The sequence below is a fragment of the Pygocentrus nattereri genome, chromosome 28 (assembly GCF_015220715.1).
Source record: "Pygocentrus nattereri isolate fPygNat1 chromosome 28, fPygNat1.pri, whole genome shotgun sequence".
Lineage (NCBI taxonomy): Eukaryota > Metazoa > Chordata > Actinopteri > Characiformes > Serrasalmidae > Pygocentrus > Pygocentrus nattereri.
Window position 1 is genome coordinate 19,449,861 of NC_051238.1, and position 26,331 is coordinate 19,476,191.

At 39.6% G+C, this 26,331-nt stretch overlaps 1 protein-coding gene across 2 annotated transcripts; it reads right to left on the reverse strand.

Annotated features, from left to right (window-relative positions):
- Positions 1-2,904: 2,904 nt before the first annotated feature.
- syn1 (synapsin I) lies at positions 2,905-22,226 on the reverse strand. 2 transcript variants are annotated; one of them, XM_017719092.2, is made up of 13 exons: positions 21,494-22,226; positions 20,745-20,802; positions 19,206-19,297; positions 18,147-18,303; positions 17,765-17,854; positions 14,792-14,854; positions 14,556-14,698; positions 12,459-12,533; positions 12,220-12,322; positions 11,504-11,635; positions 7,248-7,329; positions 6,536-7,142; positions 2,905-5,890 (listed from the first exon to the last, which is right to left on the reverse strand). In XM_017719092.2, exons 1-13 carry the CDS (start codon positions 21,796-21,798, stop codon positions 5,749-5,751), a joined length of 2,049 nt encoding a protein of 682 aa, XP_017574581.2. In that variant the 5' UTR covers positions 21,799-22,226; the 3' UTR covers positions 2,905-5,748. The 2 variants fall into 2 exon arrangements, with proteins under 2 accessions (XP_017574581.2, XP_017574582.2); XM_017719093.2 differs by having other exon boundaries at positions 2,905-5,852; positions 21,494-22,225.
- Between the last annotated feature and the right edge of the window lie 4,105 nt (positions 22,227-26,331).

The window sequence follows — 26,331 nt, forward strand, 5'->3', positions numbered from 1 at the left end:
AAAGGACAAATGAACGTTGATATGATAGGCATAGTCTTTGGGGAGACAACATGCCATTTTATAAATGTTTGTATATTTGATGTATTATATCAGCAAATATAATGTATATATCTTTGATTTTGCCATTTAACTTGGAAATCGAAGAGAAATGAAAGTCATGTTGCCCAGTAATGATGAGAAAAATGAATACTGTATTGTTACGTCGTCAGATGTGAACTTCATGATAGCAGCTGTGTTACTGCTCCAGACTTATGAACTTAAGCTGTGAGCTGTACGCTGTCCTGTGTTCATATTGTACTTATAATCCTGTGGCTGTTGCCACTGGCTCTGGTTTTGTGAAAGGAGCTTTAAAGGCGCTTTATGAAAATATATGTCATATAAAAAGGGACATTGTTATGGCTTAATATCGTAGATATCGTAATATCAAGACACTTATCATTACAGCTGAGAACCATTCAGTCCACAAAGTGCTGCATAACAACCAGCATTTTCAGTACATTAAACTAAAATCTCACTGCAAGACTCTGAGTTGGGCTTTAGGTCCTGTTTGTTGTGAAGGGATATTGAGGATTAACCATTATTTACACACAGAGACAACCGAAATCGCCAGTGTAGTCTATAGTGTCCACATGCTTGCCAGACATTTATATTTACGGCATTTGGCTGACGCTCTTATCCAGAGCGACTTACAGTTTGATCGTTTTTTTACACAGGTAGGCGGAGGTGGCGTTAGGAGTCTTGCCCAAGAACTCTTATTGGTTTAGTGTAGGGTGCTCACCCAGGTGGGCATTGAACCCCAGTCTACAGCATAGAAGTCAGAGGTTTTAACCACTACACTAACCACCACAGACATGCGTGCACATGAAGGGGAGTCAGGATTCTGCACAAGCCCAACAAACAGGCCTGATTTCTGTGGTTCTGAGTTTCTGAAAAACGTGTGCTCTGCACATTTATTTCAGGTTATGGTGATAGAAGTGTTTCACATGGATAAGTAAAGTAGGATCATTTATTCCATTGTTGTTTGTTTGTGCAAGTTTGAATATTGACATAAAGGCTCCTCTCATAGTATAAGCTAGTGTAAGATGTAAGTAGTATGTTAGTAAGATAGTAAGACAGTGTAAGATAGTATATAAAGTCAATTTGTGAGCTACTATAAGGTAGTAAAATACATTAATATAAGAAGTTATTTTAAAATAAGATATTGTAAGATAATGTAAATAGAAAGTTATTTAATCAATAGAACATGAGAGAGTGTGTTATCATGAAATAACATTATTCACAATAGCACATTGATTTTGTACAACAATTAAATAAACAAAGTAAGAAATAAATCAACTGGGCAGTGAACATGGCATTTAATATGTTTCAATGTTAGCAGTTCCTTTCGCCAAATTATAGTTCACTATAATTCACTATAAACACTATATTGCCAAAAGTACTCAGTCACCCATTCAAATCATTGAATTCAGGTATTCCAATTACTTCCATGGCCACAGGTGTATAAAGCCAAGGCTCTAGGCCTGCAGACTGCTTCTACAGACATTAGAGAAAGAATGGGTTGCTCTCAGGAGCTCAGTGAATTCCAGCATGGTACCGTGATCGGACGCCACCTGTGTAGCAAGTCCAGGCCTTCTTGTCCAACATCAGTGTCTGACCTCACAAATGCGCTTCTGGAAGAACGGTCAAAAATTCCCATGTGGACAGCCTTCCCAGAAGAGTTGAAGTTGTTATAGCTGCAAAGGGTGGGCCGACATCATATTAAACCCTATGGATTAAGAATGGGATGTTACTCAAGTTCACATGCGTGTGAAGACAGACGACCGAATACTTTTGGCAGACAAAACCTTCTTTCTTCATTTTTGTTTGTTTTTCAGTTATTTCACAATTTCAATGATAAATGGACCAAAAGAAATTGGAGAAAAAGGTTCCACTGACTTAAAAGTATGTTTTTTCTTTCTTCTGCAAAAATTAGTGCAATTAATGAATCTTCTTCTGTAGGTTAATGCCAAATGAGTTAAAGTAGAGACACCCAAGGTAAAATATTACTCCAGTAAAAGTAGAAGTCCTTACTCTAGACCTCAACTTGAGTAAAAGTACAAAAGCATTTGCCTTCAAATGTACTTAAGTATCGAAAGTAAAAGTACTAAATAGTAGATTTATTATGACTCTAATGTCCTGTTATCATTTTTATAACAAGACTCACTTCATGAAGTTATTTCAGGTGAAAGTCCTCCAGCGTCTCTCTTGGTAAACCAGTCTTTTAATAGAACGTCATTAATTAGTGATGCTGACGTCTATTAAAATGATCATAAGCACAAAACACTGAAGGTAAACAGTTTCCATCAGGGAGAACCGAGTGGCTCTGAAATCACTTTTTACACACAAGCAAAGTTTTAGTTTAAGATTACTTTGTAAATTAGTTCCAAGTTTAAGTTGAATAAAAACTGGCTTTAAACTCAGGATCACAAATGAGCTCCTTTACTATATTGATCTGTAGGCCTCTGTTCAAAACATAAACCAGCCCAAACTAATTTACTATAAAATAAAAGTGTTTGTATGAATTCAGAAAAAAAGAAACACGCCAGTCATGACTGCATATGTGTACATATTTCTATATTGTGGTCTATTTACACAAAGTTAGGTTAGTCCATCATTTAGGTGACATATGTATTTTTACACTGCTGCACTGAAGTTGAACCGTGTGCTGCACTGGGTCGGTATGACCAACAGGTGAAAACCAGCTCTAAACCAAGTGACCAAGTGAAGTACAGATACATGACAAATTTACTTAAGTACAGTAATGAATTACTGTATGAATGAATATCCACCAAATGTTTTTAGACTGCACTTTAAATCTCTCAAATAAGGATTCTTTTGACAAAAACCTAAAGGGGAAATCAGACATATCTTCAGACTTATATGCTTTATTGAAGATGTGCACATTTTGTCAGCATAGTCATTTCACACAGTTATTAAGCTACAGTAACAACATAATATTTGCAATATTAATTACATTCAATAATATCTCTTCATCTGTATATTAGACAGCTTTATATATTCTTTACTTGTTTTGTACAACTGGCAGGCATCAATAGATATTTTTCACAGAGATTCCTACAGTCAACACAGCATAAAACCATTCAAAATTGCTAAATAAATATACTTTAAAAACAGACACCATATTTCAATATGCACTGCATGAGAAATTTGAACAGATTACGTAAAAAAACAAAAATTTAATGAAGCATAAGCCTGAGTTGAGGGCCAGTGATAATTTATATAAATGAAAAACAAGCAAAGGTCATCAATTTCCTCTAATCATACAATTCCTGACTAATACAGTGCATAATTAAAAGCCCATCGAATCCATAATTGCACGCTCACATAGTCTTGTTTAAAGAACATAGTCCATCATTAAAAATTTGCCTGAGACACATCATGTAACTGGACCAGACAGCATCAGTTTCAGCTAATCAAATCACTTCATTTCATTTTTATATTAATGAGATGACTAATATTGTGTGCAATAGAACTCCAAAATAAGTGAGTGATGCAAATCATTTAAAACAAAGTGCTTTCACAAAAAGCAAGGCATATATCAAAGAAACCTAAATAAAATCATCAACCAGACTTCTAGAGGAACTTGACAAACACATTAAAGTATTCACGGCTAACTATAATGAACAAAAAGGGAAAAAAACAGCATTTGCATTATTTGTTAAGTTACAGTCTGTACAACACTTCTATTTGGTTTTGACAAATTACGGTACAACATTTACACTAATGCACCATTGGCACAAGGGATCACTATGGATACACAACAGGCTGGTGCAGGAAGCTGGAAAAGGGATCAGGGAGTGGGCCAGGGCTATCTTTGTGGCCTCATCTATTATACTGCCCTTAACACCACAGTGTTGGAATGTTCTCACCTATGGAAGACATGGCAGTGCCCTACCAACCTATGGATTCAGTTCCGGCAGAGGTGGCAAACTCAACCTGGACGGCTGTTGTCATGCATATTTTGGTGATTATCCTACTCAAGCATGTCTTATTCAACTCAGCTTATTGGCAGGTTAAGTGGGTTTTTAAAAGCAAACACCAAACTGTGCTGGACACTAACCTCCAGGACCACCCCTGAGTTGTAGGATCCATCTGAACTATCAGAAACCTGAAGAAATTATATTAAAGATTCTAGATAGACCTTAGGGAAACCTGGGACTTACCAAAAGCCGTTCTGTCTATTACCAAGCATATGACAGAAATCTTCTTTTATATTATATGGTTTTGATTGGCAAGGACATTCGTTACACCAATGGTATCCTTGGCTGTTGCATTCTTTGGAGTGTAGCCCTACTGTGGATTCCATTAGAAAGACAAGCACGTGGACTCCTAATCTCAGAATCTAGGCTCAGGCACTCAGAATGGCTGGCATAAATTGTGTTCAGTGTGACTCTGACACATACTATGGATAGAAGTTAACTCCATTCTTTAACCATCCTGAGCTTTGATCCATATCATGTTTTCTCAAGTATTACAGTGCTCATGTGCAAACACAGTCGCAAGAAATCACAGACAGAATATCAGTATTCTATAGTACAAGCAAATAACTATATTCATTCTCTTCATTCCTTTACAACTGTCAGTCATTGAGTTTTGAACTATTGGTTTGGAAGACCGGATCATAGACACTTTATTATTGTGTCACTCTCCAGGACATCCCTGAGATGTATGCACTTGAACAAAACTGAAAGCTGTTTTTGTCTTTCTAAGGCATGTTAATCACATTTAGGGCTTAAAAGGGTGTATTATTCATATTTATATTTCAGGAGAAGGGAAAACAGGGAGGCAGCTACAGATTCGTCACAAAAATGAACACTCGACTACAGCTACTTTATCTATGCAGAATGGCACAAAATTACAAAAGCACAATCAGCACTGCTTTATGTGACTACCTCTTCCTTGATTGACATGCAGTTTCAAAGACATAGCTAGTGGCTTATTTTGACACTTGACAAAAGCCTGTCCATACAGATTAAATATTTACTCTAACATTACCACAGCGGTTCACCAGGGAACTCAAACTGTGTTCAAGCAAGTACGCCAATGTATCTTTTGGTCACAAATATGTGATGTTGAAATATAAATCATGTGAGACGATGCCATTACTGCATCGATAAATGGCATTCCAATGTTGACATGTCCAGCTAAAATTTCTAGCTAGTTCAGATCTTACATTTGCCAAAAATATGATCTGGCAGGAAAAGTTACCTTTAAAACACTTGAACACCATCTAAATAGTCACAGATATTAATGATTAGTTTAAATGAAGTAAACAATGTGGATAGAGACATATATTACCAATGCATGTGTGAGTAGCCAGAAGCACTGGGAATATTTTTGAGACACAGGTGCAGTGCACTCACTAGCAGCACTGTAGAAGCCAGCTGCAATACTTCCCTTTATTGTGATCTTGTGATCATTCATTTGTGTAGGCAGTGGGTGTTATGTTAATGTTACAGTAGATGCAATGATAAGACATGCACAGGATGTTCATAACAATAAGTCATGTTATTGGTCCTTTGTGTAAGCTGTGTCTCAAGTCCTCAAGTATTTGTGTGTATGCAAGGGGTATCTGTTTGACTGTATCAATCTAATTTTATGTCTGTCTAATTGTCTTCTTGTTTCTCAGCCTGTCTTCTTAGAATGGTGGTGCTAAGATGGTGTTTGTTTGTGTTTGCACATGTGTGTCTATTCCACTGAGAAGAGGCTGGCAAAGGATTTCCGCAGGTTGCGGATGGTCTCGGCTTTCTCTTCATCCTGACTAAGACTTGGGTGTGGGGCCACTTGCGTTTCTGGAATGTTGAAGGTATTGGTAAGAGACTGGGATTTGCTACAGAGAGAGAAAGAATGGCAATAGAGGAGAAGAACAGGCTATTAAAGTCATGCAGTAAATACATGGAGATGGCTGTATAGAGGTGTGGCAGAGAGAAAAAGAGAGGATGAATTCATTCCCATTCATGGTGTTTTGCCAGTGAATTTGAGAGTCACTGCTTGAGAGCAAGGGAATGACATATTCAGATGTAAAAGCATGCACTGTCTTGCATGCCATCATTCTGTGCCACTATTCCTCAGTCAAGAGCCCAGCAGCAAATCCATTTCACTTGATTACTGCAGTATTCTGTGTATCCATTGCCAGTCAAAAATTCTTGGAACTTAACAGAGGAATAATGCTGGACAAATGATGCTTATTGTGAAAATAGAGAGTAAATAAATTGTACAGCAGTCATCAAGAAAGATGCTGTTTCTAGAATAAAGGTTTCATTTCCAAAGTGACTTTATCATGCAAAGCGTCCTAGCACATAACACATAGCATCTAACACTACTATACATACTTCCACATATATTTTGAATATATGTCTGCAGCAAAAGAGTTGGTGGTAAGTTGATTGTGTTCATTTTCATCATCAGCTGACATTCATGCATTTAGCAATTTACTTTAGCACAGTCTAACGGAGCTATAGAAAGTCATTCTTACTTGAGCTGTGGGGATCCACTCAAGGCTGGGTGGTCAGGGCTAGGTTTCTGTGGAGGCTGGGGCTTCTGCTGCAGTGGTGGACGCACACCGCCTGGTCCCCCCTGTCCCTGTGCGAAAGGTCGTGGCTGCTGGGTGGTGGGAGGTTTGGGACCACCATGCTCCTGCTGCTGTTGCTGAGGACCTCTCTGCTGCTGGCCTTGCTGAGGGCCTCCCTGGGTGGGCTGCCTTACTGGCTGAGCCTGTCGTGGTTGTGGAGGCCTTTGCTGGGGCTGACCACTTACAGGTTTCGCCCCCTGCCCCCCAGGCTGAGGCCGCTGTTGAATAGGTGCTTGTTGAGGTTTCTGACTTTGAAGAGACCCACTGGGGCTACGCTGAGTAGAGCCCATGGATGTAGGAGACCTTTGCTGGCCTGAGACCCCCTGGCCCAGCGGCCGATGCTGGGCAGGGTTGGGCTGTTTGGCCTGTTGAGCTGGAGGATTCTGCGCAACAGGATTGGTCGTGGTCTGCATCTGGGGGGGAGGCTGTCCCTGGGGAGAAGGTCGCTGCTGGGGAACGGGCCCTTGGTGAGGGGAGGAAGTACCCATAGGTGCTTGCTGTGGTGGCCCACCTGAGAAAATTAGATAAATCAGGAAAGTGAATATAAGAGCTCGCATGAAAAGTTTAAGATTCTAAAACTATCTGGTCTTGTAAAAACATAGTTGCAGTTTCCTACCTTGTGGAGGAAGACGCTGTTGAGCTTGCGGAACTCTGGGTTGAGTGACAGGCTGAGGTGAAACAACTTTCGGCGCTGAAGCCTAACAGAGCAAGGGTGAGGGGTACCAAAGAGATGCTGGAATAACCTCAACAATCAGCAAACATTCACTGAAAATACAGATTAAATGCTAAGTCTCATGAGAGGCCCATGGGGGCATTAAATTCAGGTGAATAAATTTCCTTATTACAAAGGAAGGATATGTGACCAAAGAAATTACAATATCACTAAGTGATGCCAGCAGTTGAATTATCGCAAGTAACACAGATTGAAATGCTGAACCATGGAGTCTCATTCACAGGAAAGATTATTCTGTTCATGAGGGAAAAGCATACTTGCATCATCAGTGTAAAAATGTACTGTAAAAATAATCTGGGGTGAAGAACATTTCATTAAAAATATTAGTTTACTACATTATATGCTATAGTACAAAGAGCTTGTTGCTCTTTGATGTCTCAGTAGACTTAACAGTGATTCTCTGAAAATGTCATGGCAAATCTGAGCATAAACTGTAACTTTATTGAGTTCTGTAGCAGACACCCCCAATCTAGGTGAGCCAGAATCACACTGCTTAGGAGGACTCCACATTCATTGTCAAGCAGATGTCATCAAAACAGGATTAGGGTGCCTACAAGTTTTATGACTTAAAGGATGTTATCTTGGGAATATGGACACAGTGGGAGGCCTGCAACCCCCTTTGCTCCATATGGCATACCATACCAGGCCATAAATCCTGGCCTGGAATCCAGCTGCAGATCTCCCCAAACTTTAATTAAGCTATGAATTAACAGAAATCATTCTATAGACTGCACCAATACGGAATTTCCACCATTTAATGGGATTTGGTCAAGAAGTCCAGAGATATCAAGAAATGGGTTGCTATGAGAATCTATAACAAAGGTAGCCTTTTTAGATTTCATTGACAATTTAGATATGGAACCACAACACCCCAAGTGGTGAAAATGAGGCACATCACACCACCACTATCTGCTTATAAAGAATCCAAGGGACTTGGACGTTGTCAGCTTTGAGTATCAACATTTATATAATCTGTAAGCCATACTACTTGTTTATTAGTATTATGTGTATTATCTAAATAGTACCTATATCCTTTTCTACTATTGAGTGCTAGAAATACGTAGTGTCAACTTTAATAACCAACAGCGACAACCATCTAATTGCAATGAGTTAGACCAGTGACCAATACGCATCCTGAATGTACTGTAGTTTTCTTTTATTTCCTTTGGTCCTTTCCTTTCGTGGTCAATTTTATTTCTTCAACATTTATACAGTCTATAGTATAGGAAAAGCATTACCCATGTTCTTTAACATGTGTTGTGTATCAGGTACCGAGGGTTAAACTCTCCCATATCTGAATATTCTGTTCATTCACTGATTCTGAACGTTTAACCAATTTGATGATATAAGAATGTTCCTTTGTTTAAACTAACTGATACAAAGATAGGCAGTAACTCTGGGGAAGGCGTTCCTAAAATTATGCACAACCAATCAGGGTTGGAAACAATGAATAGCTAATTAAGTGTTTGGTTAGGAAAACCTATCAGCACTCTGATTCCACCCCAAGGGGAAGGGTCAGCAGTTGGAGCAAAACCCCAGGGCACGGAACTTTTGTTAGACAGACAGAGAGACAAAGAGACAGAAAAAGAGACAGAGAGACAGAGTGAGCAGGAGTCAGCGTTCTCAACCAGAAGCTGAACTCCTAAGTTTGTGTCGGCCTTAGTCAGAGACACAGGCCAGAATTGGAATGCTCCAAGATCAAATCTGCTTAGATCAGTCCATCTACAGACCTTCAGTTTAGACCACCCTCAGAGAAGGAAGGTAGATGTTTCTTGTCTGCTAAAGAGAGGTAATTAGTTAAGTTAGCATCACCAGCCTCAGAACCTTGACTGCAATCGAACCAGACACAGGAAAAGAACAAGCAGTTCGGACGCCACGGAGACCCAGCAGCACACACAGAGCCAAGCACTAATCGGTGAGCAGATTAACCAGAGAAAGGCTGCCAAGAGCCACCCTGAGATGGCCACGAGATGCCACCCTCAGACAGCCACAAGACGCCACCCTGAGACGGCCATGAGATGCCACCATCAGACGGCCACAAGACGCCACCCTCAGACGACCACGGGACACCTTCACCAATCGCTGACGGGAAAGAGCGTGTCCACATGGCGACACAGCATCTGTGGCCAGCGAGGAGACAAAGCAACACGTGAGCTCCAGCCTCAAAGACGGCCCTTTGGAAGTCAGCTGATTCCCATGTAAGCCGGTTCCATCAATTGATAGTCAGGGCTCTGACGCCAATTTATTTAATAAGACAGCGATTAATAGGTACATCTAACTCAGCCATATGTAGTTACTCCCGTCCATACTTAGTTCTTTACAGAGACCCTTTCAAGTTTCCCGCACCTTCCCGAGAACCACCCTGCTTCATATCATTTAACTGAACCACTTCACGTGAGCTATGTTGTCCTTTTAACTTTTATCTTTTTTGTTGTGTTTTGTTTCATTTTCTTTCATCTATCATTGAATGTAGTCCAAGGTAGTTTAATATTTAGCCAATAAACTCCATTTTATCAAAGCATCCTCGATGCGAGCGTCTCTCTCTCTCTCTTGCCCTGATCTGTGGACTTTGCATAAATCCAGGTTATATCATCTAAAGGTTTGAGCAATAATAAAATGAATATGGCATAGACCACAACAGTTCTCTACTAAAACTCAAGACACATATAAGGTTACTTTTGCTTAGGAGAAACATTTGAGCAGCAAGAGACTTAAGCAAAATCTTCTTTCCATCTGATCTCACTGGTTCCTAGTGTCATACTCTCTCAGAAAAAAGACACAAAACTGTCACTGGGGCAGTTCCTCTCTCGTCACTGGGGTGGGACTCTCAAAGACACATCTCAATACCTTTAGTCAGGGAACGTTATTATACCATAATCCATTAAAAGTATATTTTCTAGGTTGTACTGACCCTACACGCCCCGTCTCATCTCCAGGCTTTTTATTTTACTGTCCTGTTTTAAAACATTAGGTTATGAAGGTACATGCCTTTACACAGGGAAAGACTTATTTAAGGTACACAACTGGACCTTAAAACCACTGTTGTACCATTCAGGGTACTTTCAAATTGTTTGTACCTTGATGAATGAAAAATGTGCCTGCACAGTCCCTTTATTTTGAGCAATGTATATATGGGCATATCTCTCCTAGTTGTTGCACTTACATTCCTACCTGTGTGTTGTCTTCTGGCTTTTGAAAACTTTTTGAGAGGTTTCAATTTATACAGCTGATTAATCTTATTGAGTAATATATTTTTAATTTTCTGTATTCATTAGAAAACGTCATATAATTATTACAACATATTTTGGAAGCTATTGCTACTTTAATTTAATAATAAATTTGATAATAAATCTATCATTTATTGTATGTAGATTTCATTAATAAATAAGACGCTGGCTTGACTCAAATGTGTTGATTGTAACATTGCTGAGAATCAATGACATCAATACGTACACCTCCTTGTTCGTACAATAACTGTCAATTTTAGCAGCCACATAGATGCATTTTGTAGTTCTACAATTAAAGACTGAAGTCCATCTGTTTCTCTGCATACTTTGTTAGTCTCCTTTCACCCTGTTCTTCAGTGGTCAGGACCCACACAGGCCCACCACAGAATAGGCATTATTTAGATGGTGGATGATTCTCAGCACTGCAGTGACACTGACATGGTAATAGCATTAGTGTGTGTTGGGCTAGCATGAGCAGATCACATACAGTAATGCTGCTACAGTTTTTATGCAGCACAAGATTTGTTACTGTCTCTAACTTTACATCTACAAGGTGGACCAACAATTTAGGAATGTCTAATGGAGTGGACAGTAACAGTACATAGTGTTTAAAAACTCATGGAACACTCATGTCTGATCCACTCGCATCAGGGCAGCACACACTAACACACTTCCACTATCAGTGATCAGCCACCCAAAAATACCTTCTCTTTGGTGGTCCTGTGGGGGTCCTGACCATAGAAGAACAGTTATAAAGCGAGCTAGCCATGCAGAGCATGCAGAGAAACATGGACTACAGTCTGTAATTGCAGAACTACGAAATGTACATATATAGTAAGTGGAGCTGATAAAATGGACAAAGAATGGACAAGGAGGTGTACTTAGGAGGAAGGTGTGTGACTGTGTGTTAACCTGAGAGAGGACCGGAGAAGGAGCTGAAGTTTGTGGGACAGTCTGGTTCATTTTGGACACAACCAGGTCAGCTATCAGAGCCCGATCTTCTTCCTGCTGATCCCCAATCAGAGGCATCGAACATCCCACCACCTAACAGCCCACACAAAGAAATTGTACAGCCGTTACCAAAGTTGTGATGCGTGAATACACTGTCCTAAATGTATTCAGTAACATATTTCATTACAATGACATATGAAAGTAATGTCAGAATACATTTGGAACACATTTAGAATAAATACTAAAAAGGTCAATGGGAAAAACTGCTGTAACTTTTATTCAAACTGTTCCTCACTGTTACTGGTTGGCAGTTTTGTTCATATAATTCTTTGGTTAATATGTTTCATGAAAAAATTATTCAAATTACCAAAATGCCTACAACACTCTCAACATTATTTTTAGCTGCTATTGCTTGCTTCACCCCACTCCTGCATTGCAGTCCAGTACAAGTCCAGTACAATACCAAAGCTAAGCTCTTCACACGTGAACATGTGCACTACCGAGGAGTTCAGTCTTCCCTCAAAGTAGATTACTAAAACTCAGAATAACTGACTCATCACAACTGTATTCTGAATACGTCTTTTACAAAATGAAACCTGGACTGAATACAGATACTTACAGATATTTTTCATTCTGAATATATATTGAATTGAGCTTTTTTGCATGTAATCCCTTACCTCAATAATGTAATCTTGCCCATCTTTGCCATGTAATGCCTCAACAGCACATATATCCAGACCTCCAAAAACATCAGAGCACCAGTCCACCCACTTACGATACCTAGAGGCATCACATGCAATATATATGCTCCTTTTACCGTGAAACTGTGCACCATGAAAAGACAGAGCTGTACACTACAGCTCTAAAGAAATGCAATGTGCATTTTAAAAAGTGGACATCTCAGCAGAGAACTCACCTTTCAGACATGGCTACCTGTTCCAGCATGGCTGAGCCTGTGTTGGTCTTCCAGTTTCCAGAGATAGATGTCCTCCTGATCAACCAAACAGCACTGGTCAGCTGCCAGATAGTTCATGGACAACCAACTCCAAAACATATTTTTTCTTACAAATTTAATAGATGCTGGTCAGGAGATTGAGAGATGACTCAATACAGTTGGAAGTATTTGTTTTCAGATACTTTAGAAATTGCAAGCCAAAATATTTATTGCCAGTATTAAAATAGCAGTGATTGACGGTAACTAAGTAATTGTAATTCATTGCTGCATTTAAGTAGTTTTTTTGTGTATCTGTACTGAAGTTTCTCCATTCTGGGCGACTTTTTACTTTCACTCCACTACATTTCAGAGTCTAATATCTGACTTTTTCCTCCACAACATTTTGAGAAATCTGTCGTTCCTTTTGGTTTCTGTGTGTATAAAAATGTAACATGTCAAAATGAAAGAAGCGCAAAGCCAGAGCACCAATCAGGGCCCAGCGGACACTTTGTTTAGAGCTGGTTTTGACCTGTTGGTCAGACCGACCCAGTGCAGCACACGGTTCAACGTCAGCGCCGCAGCGAAAAATTTTGGGAGAGTCTGTTCAACATAAACGATGAACTAACCTAACTTTGTGTAAATAGAGCACAATATAGAAATATGTCCACATGGGTATATTTGAGATGTGTGTTATGTGTCTTTGCAGTACTGGCTACTGCTTTTGTTAAACATAAAGAATTGATCGCAAAAAAAAAAGAAATATGTCCACATATGCAGTCGTGACTGACGCTGCTTTTTTCTGAATTTCTACAAACGCCATTTCATTTTATAGTAAATGAGTTTGGGCTGGTTTATGTTTATGAACAGAGGCCTACAGATCAACATAGTAAAGGAGCTCATCTGTGATCCTGAGTTTAAAGCCAGTTTTTATTCAACTTAAACTTGGAACTAAGTTGTAAATAAATCTGAAACTGAAACTTTGCTTGTGTGTAAAAAGTGATTTCAGAGCCACTCAGTTCTCCCTGATGGAAACAACCTTCAGTGTTTTGTGCTTTTGATCATTTTAATCAACATAATTGTCAGACTAATTAATTACATTCTATTAAAATATTGGTGCTACAAGAGAAACAAGAGTATTTTCACTTAAAATGAGTTCATGTAGCAAGTGTCTTGTTTTACTTTTCATTTTGTACTTTCAAATACATGGTTTGTGTATTTTGTCAACCAAATAGTCTGCTATATATATACAGTACATCTCATATTGATGGTGTCGATATTAAGCCAGCCCAATTTGTTAAGAAACTCGGCTGTCTTCTTAATTCTTCTCTTACTTTCGAGTCTCACATTAAGCTTGTAACTAAAACTGCATTTTACCATCTGCGTAACATTGCAGGCTTACGCCCTGTGCTGAGTGACACTAATGCTCAAATGTTGATCAATGCCTTCATCTTCTCTCACATCGATTACTGTAACTCACTTTTCTATGGCCTTCCAGTTCAACTAATCAATCGTCTTCAGTACGTCCAAAACTCAGCAGCCAGGGTTCTGACCTCCACCAAGCACTCGGCTCATATCACTCCTGTTCTTCAACAGCTGCATTGGCTTCCGATTAGTTCTAGAATCAAGTACAAAATCCTTCTTCTTACCTTCAAGGCTTTCCATGGTCTGGCTTTGACATTCCTTTCTGATCTTTTTTCTATACTGTCCCTCTCGTGCTCTCCGATCTTCTAATGCTGGACTCCTCACAGTTCCCTCAAGTAGATTTTCTACTATTGGTGGCAGATCTTTCAGCACTGCTGCCCTCAAACTCTGGAATTCTCTACCTTCCACTCTTCGGAATTGCTCTTCTCTGTCTTCCTTCAAATCCCTGTTAAAAACCTTCCTTTTTTCCTCTCTGTAGACTTAAATTTTTTTCTTTTTTTTAAAAAATGATGTAATGCATCCTTGGGTTTGTGAAAGGCGCTTTATAAATTTAACTTACTATTATTGTTGTTATTATTATTATTATTATTCATAGACAAAATGTTTTTACAAATTATAAAAACTTCACTTTGGCTTATGAACAACATATTCGCTTACATGTAGGCTTTGTAATTGTCCCCAATCTTCTGGATACGGACATCATACTTGGCATCAATGAAAGGCTCAGAAGTGGCATAAGTCTTAGTTAAGGCCACAACACTGGCAATGTCCTGGAAATCATACTGATTGTCCACTTTGACCTGTAAAGAAAACATCACATTATTAAAGCCCAGACAAACATGACTCTGTCTATTCTTACAGTCTTAAAAGGAAAATGAATGTTCTGATATTACCTTTCCCATGCCAGAGTGAGCATGGCCCATCTTCACCACCACAGGAAAGCCAGGGGTAGTGATCTGTAAATAAATAAACGCATTCACTTTTAAAAGTCTGCATCAAAACCACCCCTATGCATTCAGGTTGGATGGACTTCTATCCTTTATTATTTATTAATTATCACCTACGTTGTAAAGAACTGAACCAAATTCAGCAGTAATCTACTGTATTCCTTAAACATAATCAATTGCTATAAAGAATAGTGTTTTCTGATAGGTCAAGCTTCTTGTCAAATAAGCTAAAATGTTGATTTTTACAGTAACTAACATCAATTTGCAAAACATATTAGGAAAATGTGTGGTGTTTTGTGCAGCCTGTCTGAATTTTGAATAACTGGGGTAAAGCTTAACAGAATTATTTGCAGTTTTGTTGGTTTTCTGTTAACTTGCTTTCATTTTTCTTCTACAGACTATTTCATCTGAGAATTTTTTTATCGCAACATATTATCCCAACTCCTACTTTATGTCTGAATGCTTTTTACATATTTCCAACCATGTTGGTGTATTGTGTTGCAGTTAACTTCATTTTGTAGTGTAATAATTAATACATAAATTGTTATTTATATTAATGATGGATATAAGTGCATGTATACATTGCTGTAATGGGGTATTCAGTTCACAGAGTGATTCATAAACAATACTATGCTGTTGTTAAAAAGCACTATTGTTTCTTTTAAATACAGTGTCCTCCTAAATATTGGCATCCCTGCTAAACATGGTGCAAAACAGGGTATAAAAACATTCTTCACCGCCATTCCTCTTCATCTTTCACTCAAAATATTAACAAAAATCTAAGCTTTTTTTCAGAGCACATTGACATTAAACCTAAATACTTTTCTATGTTTGTGTCCACGCCAAACTCACCTCTGGTGTTTGTTGCTAAAATCCTCTATTTTAGTCTGAACTGACCATAGAACATGGTCCCACTGAAAGTTCCAGTAATGTTTGGCAAACTGTAGGACCGTGAGTTTATTGGTCCTTGAGAGCAGAGAGCTTTCTTCTGACAACCACATCAAACAACTCACTGAATTAGGACGTCACGCCTGACCATGAAAGTGTTCCTAATCATTCAGGTGAACTTAATACATAAAATATGAATGGAAATATATTTCAGTTCATTTTCACTTCTAGTGCCAATAATTGTGGCACACATATAGATCTTTACATGTTGATCTATGTTGATGTTGATGTAGTGAAACTGAAGTCCTTGAGCTATTGGCATATTTAAGCTATATATTACTAATCATCTGTATTTAGAAATAGAGTAAAGTATTGTAATTTTAAACAATGAATTGCTGCTAGTAAATAGTATATATATAATATATACTTTTTATTGATAAAATCAATAAAAACAGTGGATAAAGTGACATCTACATTTAGATTTATGGGAAAGACCTCAATAAATAGGGTTGGAAAGTGTAGTGGTTAACACCTTTGCCTTTCACACTGTAGACTGGGGTTCAATCCCCCACCAGGGCAAGCACACTACACTATACCAATAAGGGTCCTTGGGCAAGACTCCTAACACCACCTTGGCCTACCTGTGTAAAGTGATCAAATTGTAAGTCGCTCTGGATAAGAGCGTCAGCAAAATGCCGTAAATGGAAATGGAAATGGAAATTGTGGTTGAAAGCACACATCCAATGACTGTGATGCGTGTGTATTACAGTATGTAAAGTAAAACAGAAGTTGATCAAAAAGTCAGTCTGAGACAGTAAGACTGTCAGCAAGAACAGTCCAATGTTAAATGTTCAGGAAACATTTTAAAAGAGTTAATGCAATCATGCTTGGCTATGAAAGGAACATCTGGTCCTGGACTGAGTAAGGACTGAGGACTGAAGCTCACCACTTTGCCAATAGCCTAATTGTTTAAAAAATACTCCTCTATGATTGACTGCATTAAAAGATTCAAAGAATCCAGAATAATCTCTGTGCATAAAAAGCAAGACCAAAAACAACATCTGAATGCCTGGGACCCCCTCAGACAGCACTGCACTAAAGACAGACGTGCTTCTTTAATGGACATCACCACATGGGCACAGGAATACGCAACTGTGTCAAACTGTTGTGAATAAACACTGTTTGTTACTGCAACCGCAAATGCAAGTTAAGACTGTACCGTGCACAATGGAAGCTGCAGACGTATCTGGGCTCGAGCTCACCTGAAATGGACTGATGCACAGTGGATGTATTGCAGTCTGATGAGTCAATCTTTAGCTTGTTATGATAATAATACATATAATAATGAACATCATGCTCTCTGGGCCAGAGAAGTAAAAGACCATCCAGATTGTTATCAGTGTAAAGTTCTACAGTCAGGGTCTGTCATGGTATGCCGGCGTACATGTGCCCAGGGCATGGGTAAATTGCACATCTGTAAAAGCACCTGAAGCCTGAAAGATATATACATATTTTGGCGCAACATATGCTGCTTTTAAGACAGCATCTTTTTCAGTGACATCCACGCTTATTTCAGGACCTTCCCACATTTTGCACATTACAACAGCATGGCTTTTGTATCATCCCCATCAGAGAGCATGGGTGCCAGACTAGCCTGCCTGTCTCCTATTGAAAATTATGAAGTGCAAAATACTACAACAAAGGCTCTGCGTGGCTGTGCAACTTAAACCATAGACCACTCAGAAGTTCTTATAAATAATAACTTAATGCTCTTTAAGAAAGTAAATGCAAACAGAAAAATATTGTCCTCATAAGAATCTCTACAGGTGCCAGTAATGAGACGGCAGCTCTATGATTTGTGCTGTGGAATACAGAATATGTATGATACCACTGAATTTTTGCCTAATGCTGGGCTGTCCTCATGCAACGGCGGATGGTGCCATCTAACAGCTGCTCTGCTGTATCCTGTGGATTGTGCGGGACTCTGCAAGTGTGAGAAAGTGAAGGAAAGACAGATGGTGCCATACTCACCATTTCCCTGTGGTTAGGGTAGTAAACCTGTTCAATCAGTGGGAACTCCTCTGGCCCCAATTGCTTGTACAATCTGGTCATCTGAGCGAACTGCAAGCATCCACAGGCGCGTAATCACAAACATACATGAATCCTTGCATTTCACTTATTGGACGATAAGAAAATGTGTCTTCACAGTAACATGACTATAATCTATAATCTCTATAATTACTTATTCATTGGAATGAAAAGATATAATACATCAATTTCATAGTGTTTTATGAAATCAATGAACCTAATAAATTAACTTATCAAATCAGCTCACGGTGACAATCAAATGAAATGACAAATAGTGACACTGATAAAGATCAGATCACAGATCAGATGGCACAATATTGCTCACCACCCATGGCTTGTCACAGAAGTTGTATACAGAGTGCAGAGAGTTTACACTAGGGATGCCAGCATACTGAAGACCGATCACAATGTTCCTGTGATCTCCATTCTTGGCCATACTGAAAGCATGCTGCCGCACCAGTACAAAGTCTGGCTTGAAACATCTGGAGAACATGAAATATCACAACACATTTTGAAATCTGATTAATCTATTTTTCACATCAGCCATTCTAAACATTATAACACATGTCTCAAAAAAATGATTTATGCCCATCATAAAAATTAAGCAAATACTTTAAATAAAAATTATTTACAAAACATAATTTTTTAACTTATTTATATTCATTAGAAACAACCCAATTTGGATAAATTCAAAACTGATTTAATTGATTTGAATTGAAAAGACCGGTTGGGTTTTTCCACTAAATCTTATTAGGAGGCCGTGCGCATCTGCAATAGTAACAGGAAACGCATCATCACCCGGGAGATTGCTTCAAACCCGTTTCATTAGCATCCTTGCTAGATCTGCTGCCATGTAAATGGGTACAAAAGGTAGATTAAATAAACAATGGGAGTTATTTATTGTGAGGCATAGTATAATACTTTAATACAGTTTGGACTCCAATAAATGTTTGGGAAGTTAACATGTATTGTCATTTAATACATTTACATAGTCTAAGTAATTGCGCTGTGAATACAGAGGGTATTATTAACTCTAGAAATACATAAATGTTACGTAAAAAAAGAAGCATAAATCCTACAAGTACTTCTTTTTTAATTCAGGCTTATTCACATGATGGAGAAACAAATTATAATACCATTTTTGATTGGATTTATGTATTTAAATTGAATGGAAAATTCACATGTAATTAAAATCCATAAGCTTTCATTTTTGGGCTTAAATATTCTTTTGGGTGTACATTTACAATACTTGACATAAGCATGGAAGCAAAATGCACAGTCACAAGACTGTTGGTAAATGAAGATTGTAAATCTATCTATAAATAATGTCACTGCTTAATTCATTTAAGATTTCTTAAGATAGCCTGAATGTGTTGCAGCTTACTTTGTGATCTTGTTGCCACCACGAATAGCTTCAGTGTCCACACTATAGCTGCCAGTTGCATGAGCCACCAGATTAATCTCAGAGAAGTCAGCCTGGAAGAAAATCAATACCAGTGACAAGCAAGATGATTAACATTCATTTGGGTAATTTCCTCTTGTACATTCATCATGAAATTTACATACAAAGTGAAGGGCCACAGGTAATGTCGAACTACATCAAAAACTCAACACGTCAAAAGAGAAGACATGAGGTTTTCTTCCAAAAACAGCAATATATCTGCACCCAGTCAAAAACATCTGCTGTTCACAATATGGGAATAGAGCAACACAGAAGTTTAAACGATAATAATCCAACTCACATGATTACCAAGCCTGTCATTATTAAACGCTTTTTGCCTTCCTGATTAATGCTGTGGAAGCACTACAAAGAGACTGGCCTTATGAAGCAGAAGTAGAGGGGTAAGTAAGTATAACAACACCGAGACATTAGACAATAAAGGGTCATTCTGGCCTAAATCTAGCATTCAATATGCTGTATTATGCAGTACTCTGTAGCCCAGCATTATATCCACACTGCATTATTTTTGTTAGAATTTGTTTATTTATTGGTTTCATATTTTCTCCTATTACATTTTCCAGCATGCATTGCACAAAGGCCATACAACCACTGGGAATCCTGATTAATTTAATTTAATTAATCTCCTGGCTCATAAATATAGTAATGCCAGTTTGGCTATAACATTTTACTATAACCATGCTTATCTTTCTGAATAAGAGCATCTGCTAAATATACAAAGATTCTGTTTTCACTGTTTCACCAGAAACATATGACTAACGGTTAGTGGAAAGGATGACAGTATGCCACAGAAAAATTATGTATACTTACTAATTAGCCACAAAAGGACTACTAGAGAGATCAGAAAGCTATATCACGGGCATATCCGAGTGTAAATAAAACAGTGCTGCTGTATTTATTCTGCACAAAGTGAATGCTAGAGACTATTTCTTTACCCTGTCAGTCAGAGGAATGAAGCCAAACTGAGGTAAGATATCTAGATAACCAGGTTTTCCTCAGCTTGCTGTATTCCTCATCTGATGAGTCATCTGTCATTTGAGTAATCCAATTTCCACCGCAATGATGACTTAAAACCATTACTATAGTTAAACAGTTGCTATAAGACATTCAGCTCACTAGCAGTAACATTCCACCACCACATTTCTAGTGTTTTTTTTTTCCCAAGCTTTCAAAGGTTATACGAAAGGGGTTTTCCTAGTCTTTAAATGGGAATATCTCCCTTTAGAGAGTACTGTGGAAGACGCTGTAGAAAATGATTAGGTATGATGCGGCAATGGTTAAGTTTCCATTTTGCCCAGAGTGTCTCTTCACTTCTGAATAAAATTAATAATAGTTGCAATATTTATTCATGTGAAGCAGTAAGAATAAAATTCTTACAATCAAATTTAAATGACAAATAGCTGGAATGAGAGCATCTTATTAGCGTGTGCAACATACAGGAATTGAAATGGAAATTCTTCCCACCTGTTCCACTTTGATGTCAAATTCCCCGTGAACCTTCCTGCCTTTAAAAACCTTGGCCCTGCCGGAGGAAGAGAGTGGGATTAAAGTTACTGAACATAATGAAACGCAAGTCATACAGAAAATGTCAAGAAGGAATATATCTAACTTATAACATGTGTTTATATTCTGGGGCATGACTGTATAAGAGACCTATATTTATATAGAAAATCTACATTCCAAGTCTTCTGTTGGACTTCTTGCCAGAATTGTGAAAGGTGAAATAATGAGTTTTCAATCTTCTACGCTTGTTTTGGGGCTTGAAGTTCGCAGATTTATCAGTACTCAGACCTCAGAGCCCAAATTTGACTGCTCACAGAAGCTGCAGTTCATTATGTTGAACGTCCTTATGAGCACAGTCGCGAATGTCTAACAGCTCTGTTTCTCATATTAGGCTTACGTGTAGCCTAAAAAGGCGATGAGATGTCGAGTCACGCCTATTGATACTCGACTATCGAAAAATATGATATTTTTATGCTTTCGAATAGTGCTGCACGACAACAGCCCACAGGGGACCCAGAAACTCTACGTGTACTGTTCTTATTTACATGCATCTATATAATATCATAATCTGAGGTTGTACTTGTGACAAAATTCGCATTAATCGACGATTTAAATGAAGCCCACACGTCAGCCCGCATGAAGGAACCGAGGCTTTCTTAACAGTCATGACCTACTTAAAATGAGGAGGTACACGGCGGCGTTGATCTTACCAGTCCGTCTGCTGGTCATCGATGACCAGCAGAATCTTGGCGTGTGCAGAGCTCGCTCTCTCGGCAGCCTCGTTAAATGTGGCCGCGGCGGCTGCGGTGGTTTGTTTCACAGCGTTGGAGATGGAGGAGAAAAAGCCGGCCCCGCTCGACTGGCTGGGAGGTGGCCGCCTCTCCTGCGCTCCGGGCGACACCGCCGGCCCGGGGCTTTGCTGCGGAGGGTCGGGCCGCTGGAGGTCAGTCATATAGCCATTAGGCAAGTTGGACATAAAATTGCTGTCCGACAGTCGACGTCGCAGGTAATTCATGGTGAGGATAAAAGGTGAGGCGACTGGATCGGTGTATAATAACAATAGTGATACGTGTGCAGTGACTCTTCAAATATTACAAACCATCCACCACCAAGCGCCCTACTTCCCCATCGAAAACCAGTAGACCAGACCCTGGAGACCTTATCCTACCGTGCAGCTTCCCCGAGCGGTACCTTAATGCGCTCGACGCTGCCGTCCACGAGCATGAAACGCGTTATTCTAACGCAGGACGGCACAGCTGATCATAAAGAGACGTTTAAGAGGCTGTTTCTCCTGGTTCTGCCAGGCTCATCTGTAACAACACCACAGTTGTATTTCAATTCCACCAAGATGCTGAGCAGAAAGATAAAAGTGTGTCTGGATCTCCTCCCGTCGTCTTGTGGCCAGACTGTCAGTGACTTGGATTCTTCTAAGCGCAGGTGCGGCTGGAGCTCCCGAACACGCGTGTAGCCTACCGCATCACGCCCGCCGCCCAATCCTGTTCTCCTGAATCCGATCCGGGTTTTCCTTCTGTCCTGCGTTACGTTCAGGACCACCACCCGTTGTTCCTGCAGTGCTTATGACTTGGTTTGATTGTTAGGAGGATGCTGATCAATGGGAAAATGATGAACGGTTATTGCAGTATTTTTTGTTTTAATTACTTTTCATCCTCCAAATCAGAACAATTGTCCTCCCAGAAATGAGGTTCACTGATTGCAAAAGCTGCAAAAAGAAATATGCATGAGTGACGCTATGAAAGCAACCGCTTGCTGTTTGCAGGTTTGGCTGTTCAGAGGTTCAAAGAATGCCTTCTCAGTTTTTGTGGGATAAACGATTTTGATGACAATTCTTACATTCGCAGGGCTTCAATTGGGACTGCGTGGCATGATGAACATTCATGAGCAAATCATACATCTGGACTTGCCTACAAAATCCCTAGACTTGAATACTCTTGATTTGAATTTGAACACTTGAAAACCTGGGAGACTTACCAGGAACAACAAGTAAGACAGCAGGGAAGGCGTCCACAAAATCTGGCCGAACTTTACAGTTCTTTGAGGCAAAAATTGCTGAACCTTGATGTTGCTCAGATCCAGAAACTTGTCAAGTCCATGTCAAATTGAATGGCAACTGTTATTCATGCTTATGGAGGTATTGCACGCTGGTAGGCATGTTTCAGTCATAGATAACATTTGTTGTCCAGTGAGCTTATTTTAATGTTTTATTTAAAGTGATGCATTTAATTTACTTCTTTCAAATGTGTACATCATCCTCATATGGATATTACATCAACCCAGCTTTGTCTTTCCATTTATTTACATTTGGCAATAATTGTGTTGATGGAACATTTTAAAGTATATACAAATTCCATTATGTATAGAACTGAGTCATATAGAATTGAGAATGAAGTTATAATAAAATATGCAAAATTTCTCATATCTGAAATCTCAAGTTGGTCAAGTTGACAAAAACATTTCCTCTAGTTTCACCTCTTAAGAATTCCTCTTTACTGTGCATGGGGCCGTGGTACACTTATGTCCTATTCCAGGCAGGGTCAGCATAGCTTCAGTTGTTTGGACCTTAATATTTATCCTAATATTTAGCACTGTCCATGATTTATAAAGATCAGCAACCTAATTTGGATATTTTCTGATTTTCCCAACATTAATAGATGTTTAGATTGCATGTTACATATTTTTATCCTTGGGGAAAAAGTGAGTGGCCACTAAAAACATAGGAGTGAGCTTGTGACTCAAACAAAAGAATACCTTAACCTTAAGCATTGCTGGTCTGGTCTCCTAGACTTCTCAGCACCTAGCACCATGCAGTCAGTAATTTAGAGTTAAAGCAGGGCCATACATGACACTGCAGCCCTCAGGCCATCTATCCTCCTCCAGGCAGAAGATGTGAAAAAAGTACACTGCAACTCTAGGCAACAAGAGCAAGTCAGTGGCAATTGTACTGTATGTTCAGGAACACCTGGTGGCACTGTTGCATCAAGAGTCAAGGACAGAGTCTGCAGAGGCAAGAATAAGTCAGACTGATCCAGGATCAGGGACACAGAAAGTGCTGAAGTAGAAGCTAAATAAACTGCATCTGCATTTAAAGATCCAGTCTCTGGTTTCACTGCATCTTAGGCTAACAGGACTGCAATAGCTGAGGGCAACAGGACCACAGTACTTGAGGTCATTGAGACTGCAGCAACAGAGTTCCTAAGAGGTGCATCTGGTACAGCAGAGCTACTGGTGAGCTGACCTGAAGAAGTTACTGTTGCTAGATCAGCAGTATAGGGGACTAGTGCAGAGAAGAGTTACACAAAGCATCAAAAGCTTGATGCTTTTTCAATATTATAACATGGCAAATCATTTGATTCTATAACTTTATGCTTTCAATACTGTATACAACCTAGCTAGCCAAACCACCCAAGTAGTACCTGCTCTGTGAGGGTCCATGGGGGTCCTGACCACTGAAGAACAGGGTAACAAAGTATCAGAGAAACAGATGGACTACAGTCTGTAACTGTAGAACTACAGAGTGCAGCTACACAGTAAGTGGAGCTGATAAAGTGGACAATGAGAAACAAGGAGGTGGTCATAATGTATATGTGTGTGTGCAACAGGGGAGTCTGAGAGTATTCTTGCAAGAGAAATGAAACAAAGGATCAAAAGTGACATAAAAAAGATATGAAAACAAAAAACTTGCAACTCGTTCTCAAAAATTATTTGCATCTATAGAAAAAGCTGTAAAGGAACAGCTTCTGCCGAGAGCTTAGACTGTTCAGCTGTTAGAAGGAGCAGAATAGGAGCAGCAGAGTCAGAAAGAGTTCATCAAGGAACATGCAATGGAGGTAGCAAAGAAAAAACTCATCTGAAAAAGCTGAAAAGCTTGCTGTCTAGCATCATAACAGAGAAAAGGGGATCAGCAGGCAGCTCTGCGGGTACAGCTGAGATTGATGCATATGACAAGACACCTCCTGAAAAGCTTAGTAGTGAGTTCACGCTGTACAGCCAGATAAAGGAGATGAGTCCCGAAGAAGACTCACTTGCCTAGTAGGGGTTATATGCCAAAACCTACCCATCCTTGCACATTTTGCTAAAGTGTATCTGTGCATTGCCTGTAGCTGTGCGTCAGAACGGGTGTTCAGAACCTCTGGCTCAGTCTGCAGTCCAAGGAGAATGAGACTGATAGAAGACCACATAGACCAAACCCTGAACAGGCGAAGAAACTCCCCTGCATGTTATTTCAGAGCAAGAAAGACTATTTTTTTTTAATTAATAGTCATTTGACTTGATGTGATTATGTTCTAACTGAAGTTTGGCAGAGGAACATGGCTGAAACCCCTCCTTCATCCGATCTAATGCCCTATAAATTCACATCCTCATTCTGTTCCCCTAACAAAGTGTTCACAATCAGTAGTATGACACTAGTGTAGCTCAGTTGTCAACCCTGAATTCTCTACAGCTGTCTGCCTACACATCTTTCTGAAATCCATTTGCATCGTACTTGCTGCTCTGGGTAGCGAGAACTCAACAGGATCTAGGCTCTTGATTTCTTTGGCCACGAGTAGACTCCCAGCCAGGTTCCAGCGCTTCCAAGCAGTCTGCAGTACTCGGAGCTGTCCAAACTACACCCTTCTCTGGACCGCAACTACACACCAATGCGCTATGATGGAAAAATCACATCTCCCATACTGATATTATCAACTGGGCTCCCTCTCAATTCAGCTCCTGCAACCTGGCTCTGCAACTCCTTTCTGACTCTATATGGCTCCATCTCCACTCATTCCATCTCAGCCCAGCTACTGCAGCTCAGCTCTGCAACCCCTTTCTGACTCTTCATTGCTCCATGTCATCCCGGCTCCATCTGAAGTTTAACTTCTTCCAGGTTCAGCTCTGACGTGTCTCAGCTCTGCAACTCTTCACTCCACTCAGCCCCATCTTGGATTGGCTCCAGCACAACTCTGCTCTGTAACTTATTTCTGTCTCAACTGCTCCATATCAGATCAGCTCCAGTGCAATCAGCTCTGCCATTCACATCTCACGCAGATTCTGTACAAACCAAGTGTTCCATCTTGGATCGGCTCCTACAACCCAGCTCCGCAACTCCCTTCTTACTCTTTATGGCTCTGTCTCATCCTGACTCCACCTCAAGTTCAACTCCTTTCTGGTTCAGCTCCAATGTGTTTCAGCTCCACAGCACTTCACTCCTCTCAGCTCCATCTAGGATTGGCAATACAGCATGTCTGCAACTTATTTCTGTCTCAACTCTGCTCCATATTTGATCAGATCTGTCTCAGATCAGCTCCAGTTCAATCAGCTCTGCAACTCACGTCTGACTCACTTTTGCTCCACCTTGGATCAGCTTGGCTTCATGTTGGATCAGTCGCATCTTGGATCTGCTCCATCTTAGATCAGATCCATCTATGTTCAGATCCAACACAGTCAGCTCCACAACTCATTGCTATCTTAACTCAGCTTTACCTCAGACCAGCTCCACCTTGAATGACTTTTATCTTTTACTCAGATCCATTTCGTAGTTTTTCCATCTGAC

Coding starts and splice junctions, on each gene's coding strand:
- syn1 (XM_017719092.2), bottom strand. CDS start 21,798: ATGAATTACCTGCGACGTCGACTGTCGGACAGCAATTTTATGTCCAAC. Junction 17,855..18,146: donor TCTGTGACAAGCCATGGGTG/GTGAGCAATATT, acceptor GGATGCTTGCAG/TTCGCTCAGATGACCAGATT. Junction 11,636..12,219: donor GGCAAGATTACATTATTGAG/GTAAGGGATTAC, acceptor GTGGGCTGTTAG/GTGGTGGGATGTTCGATGCC.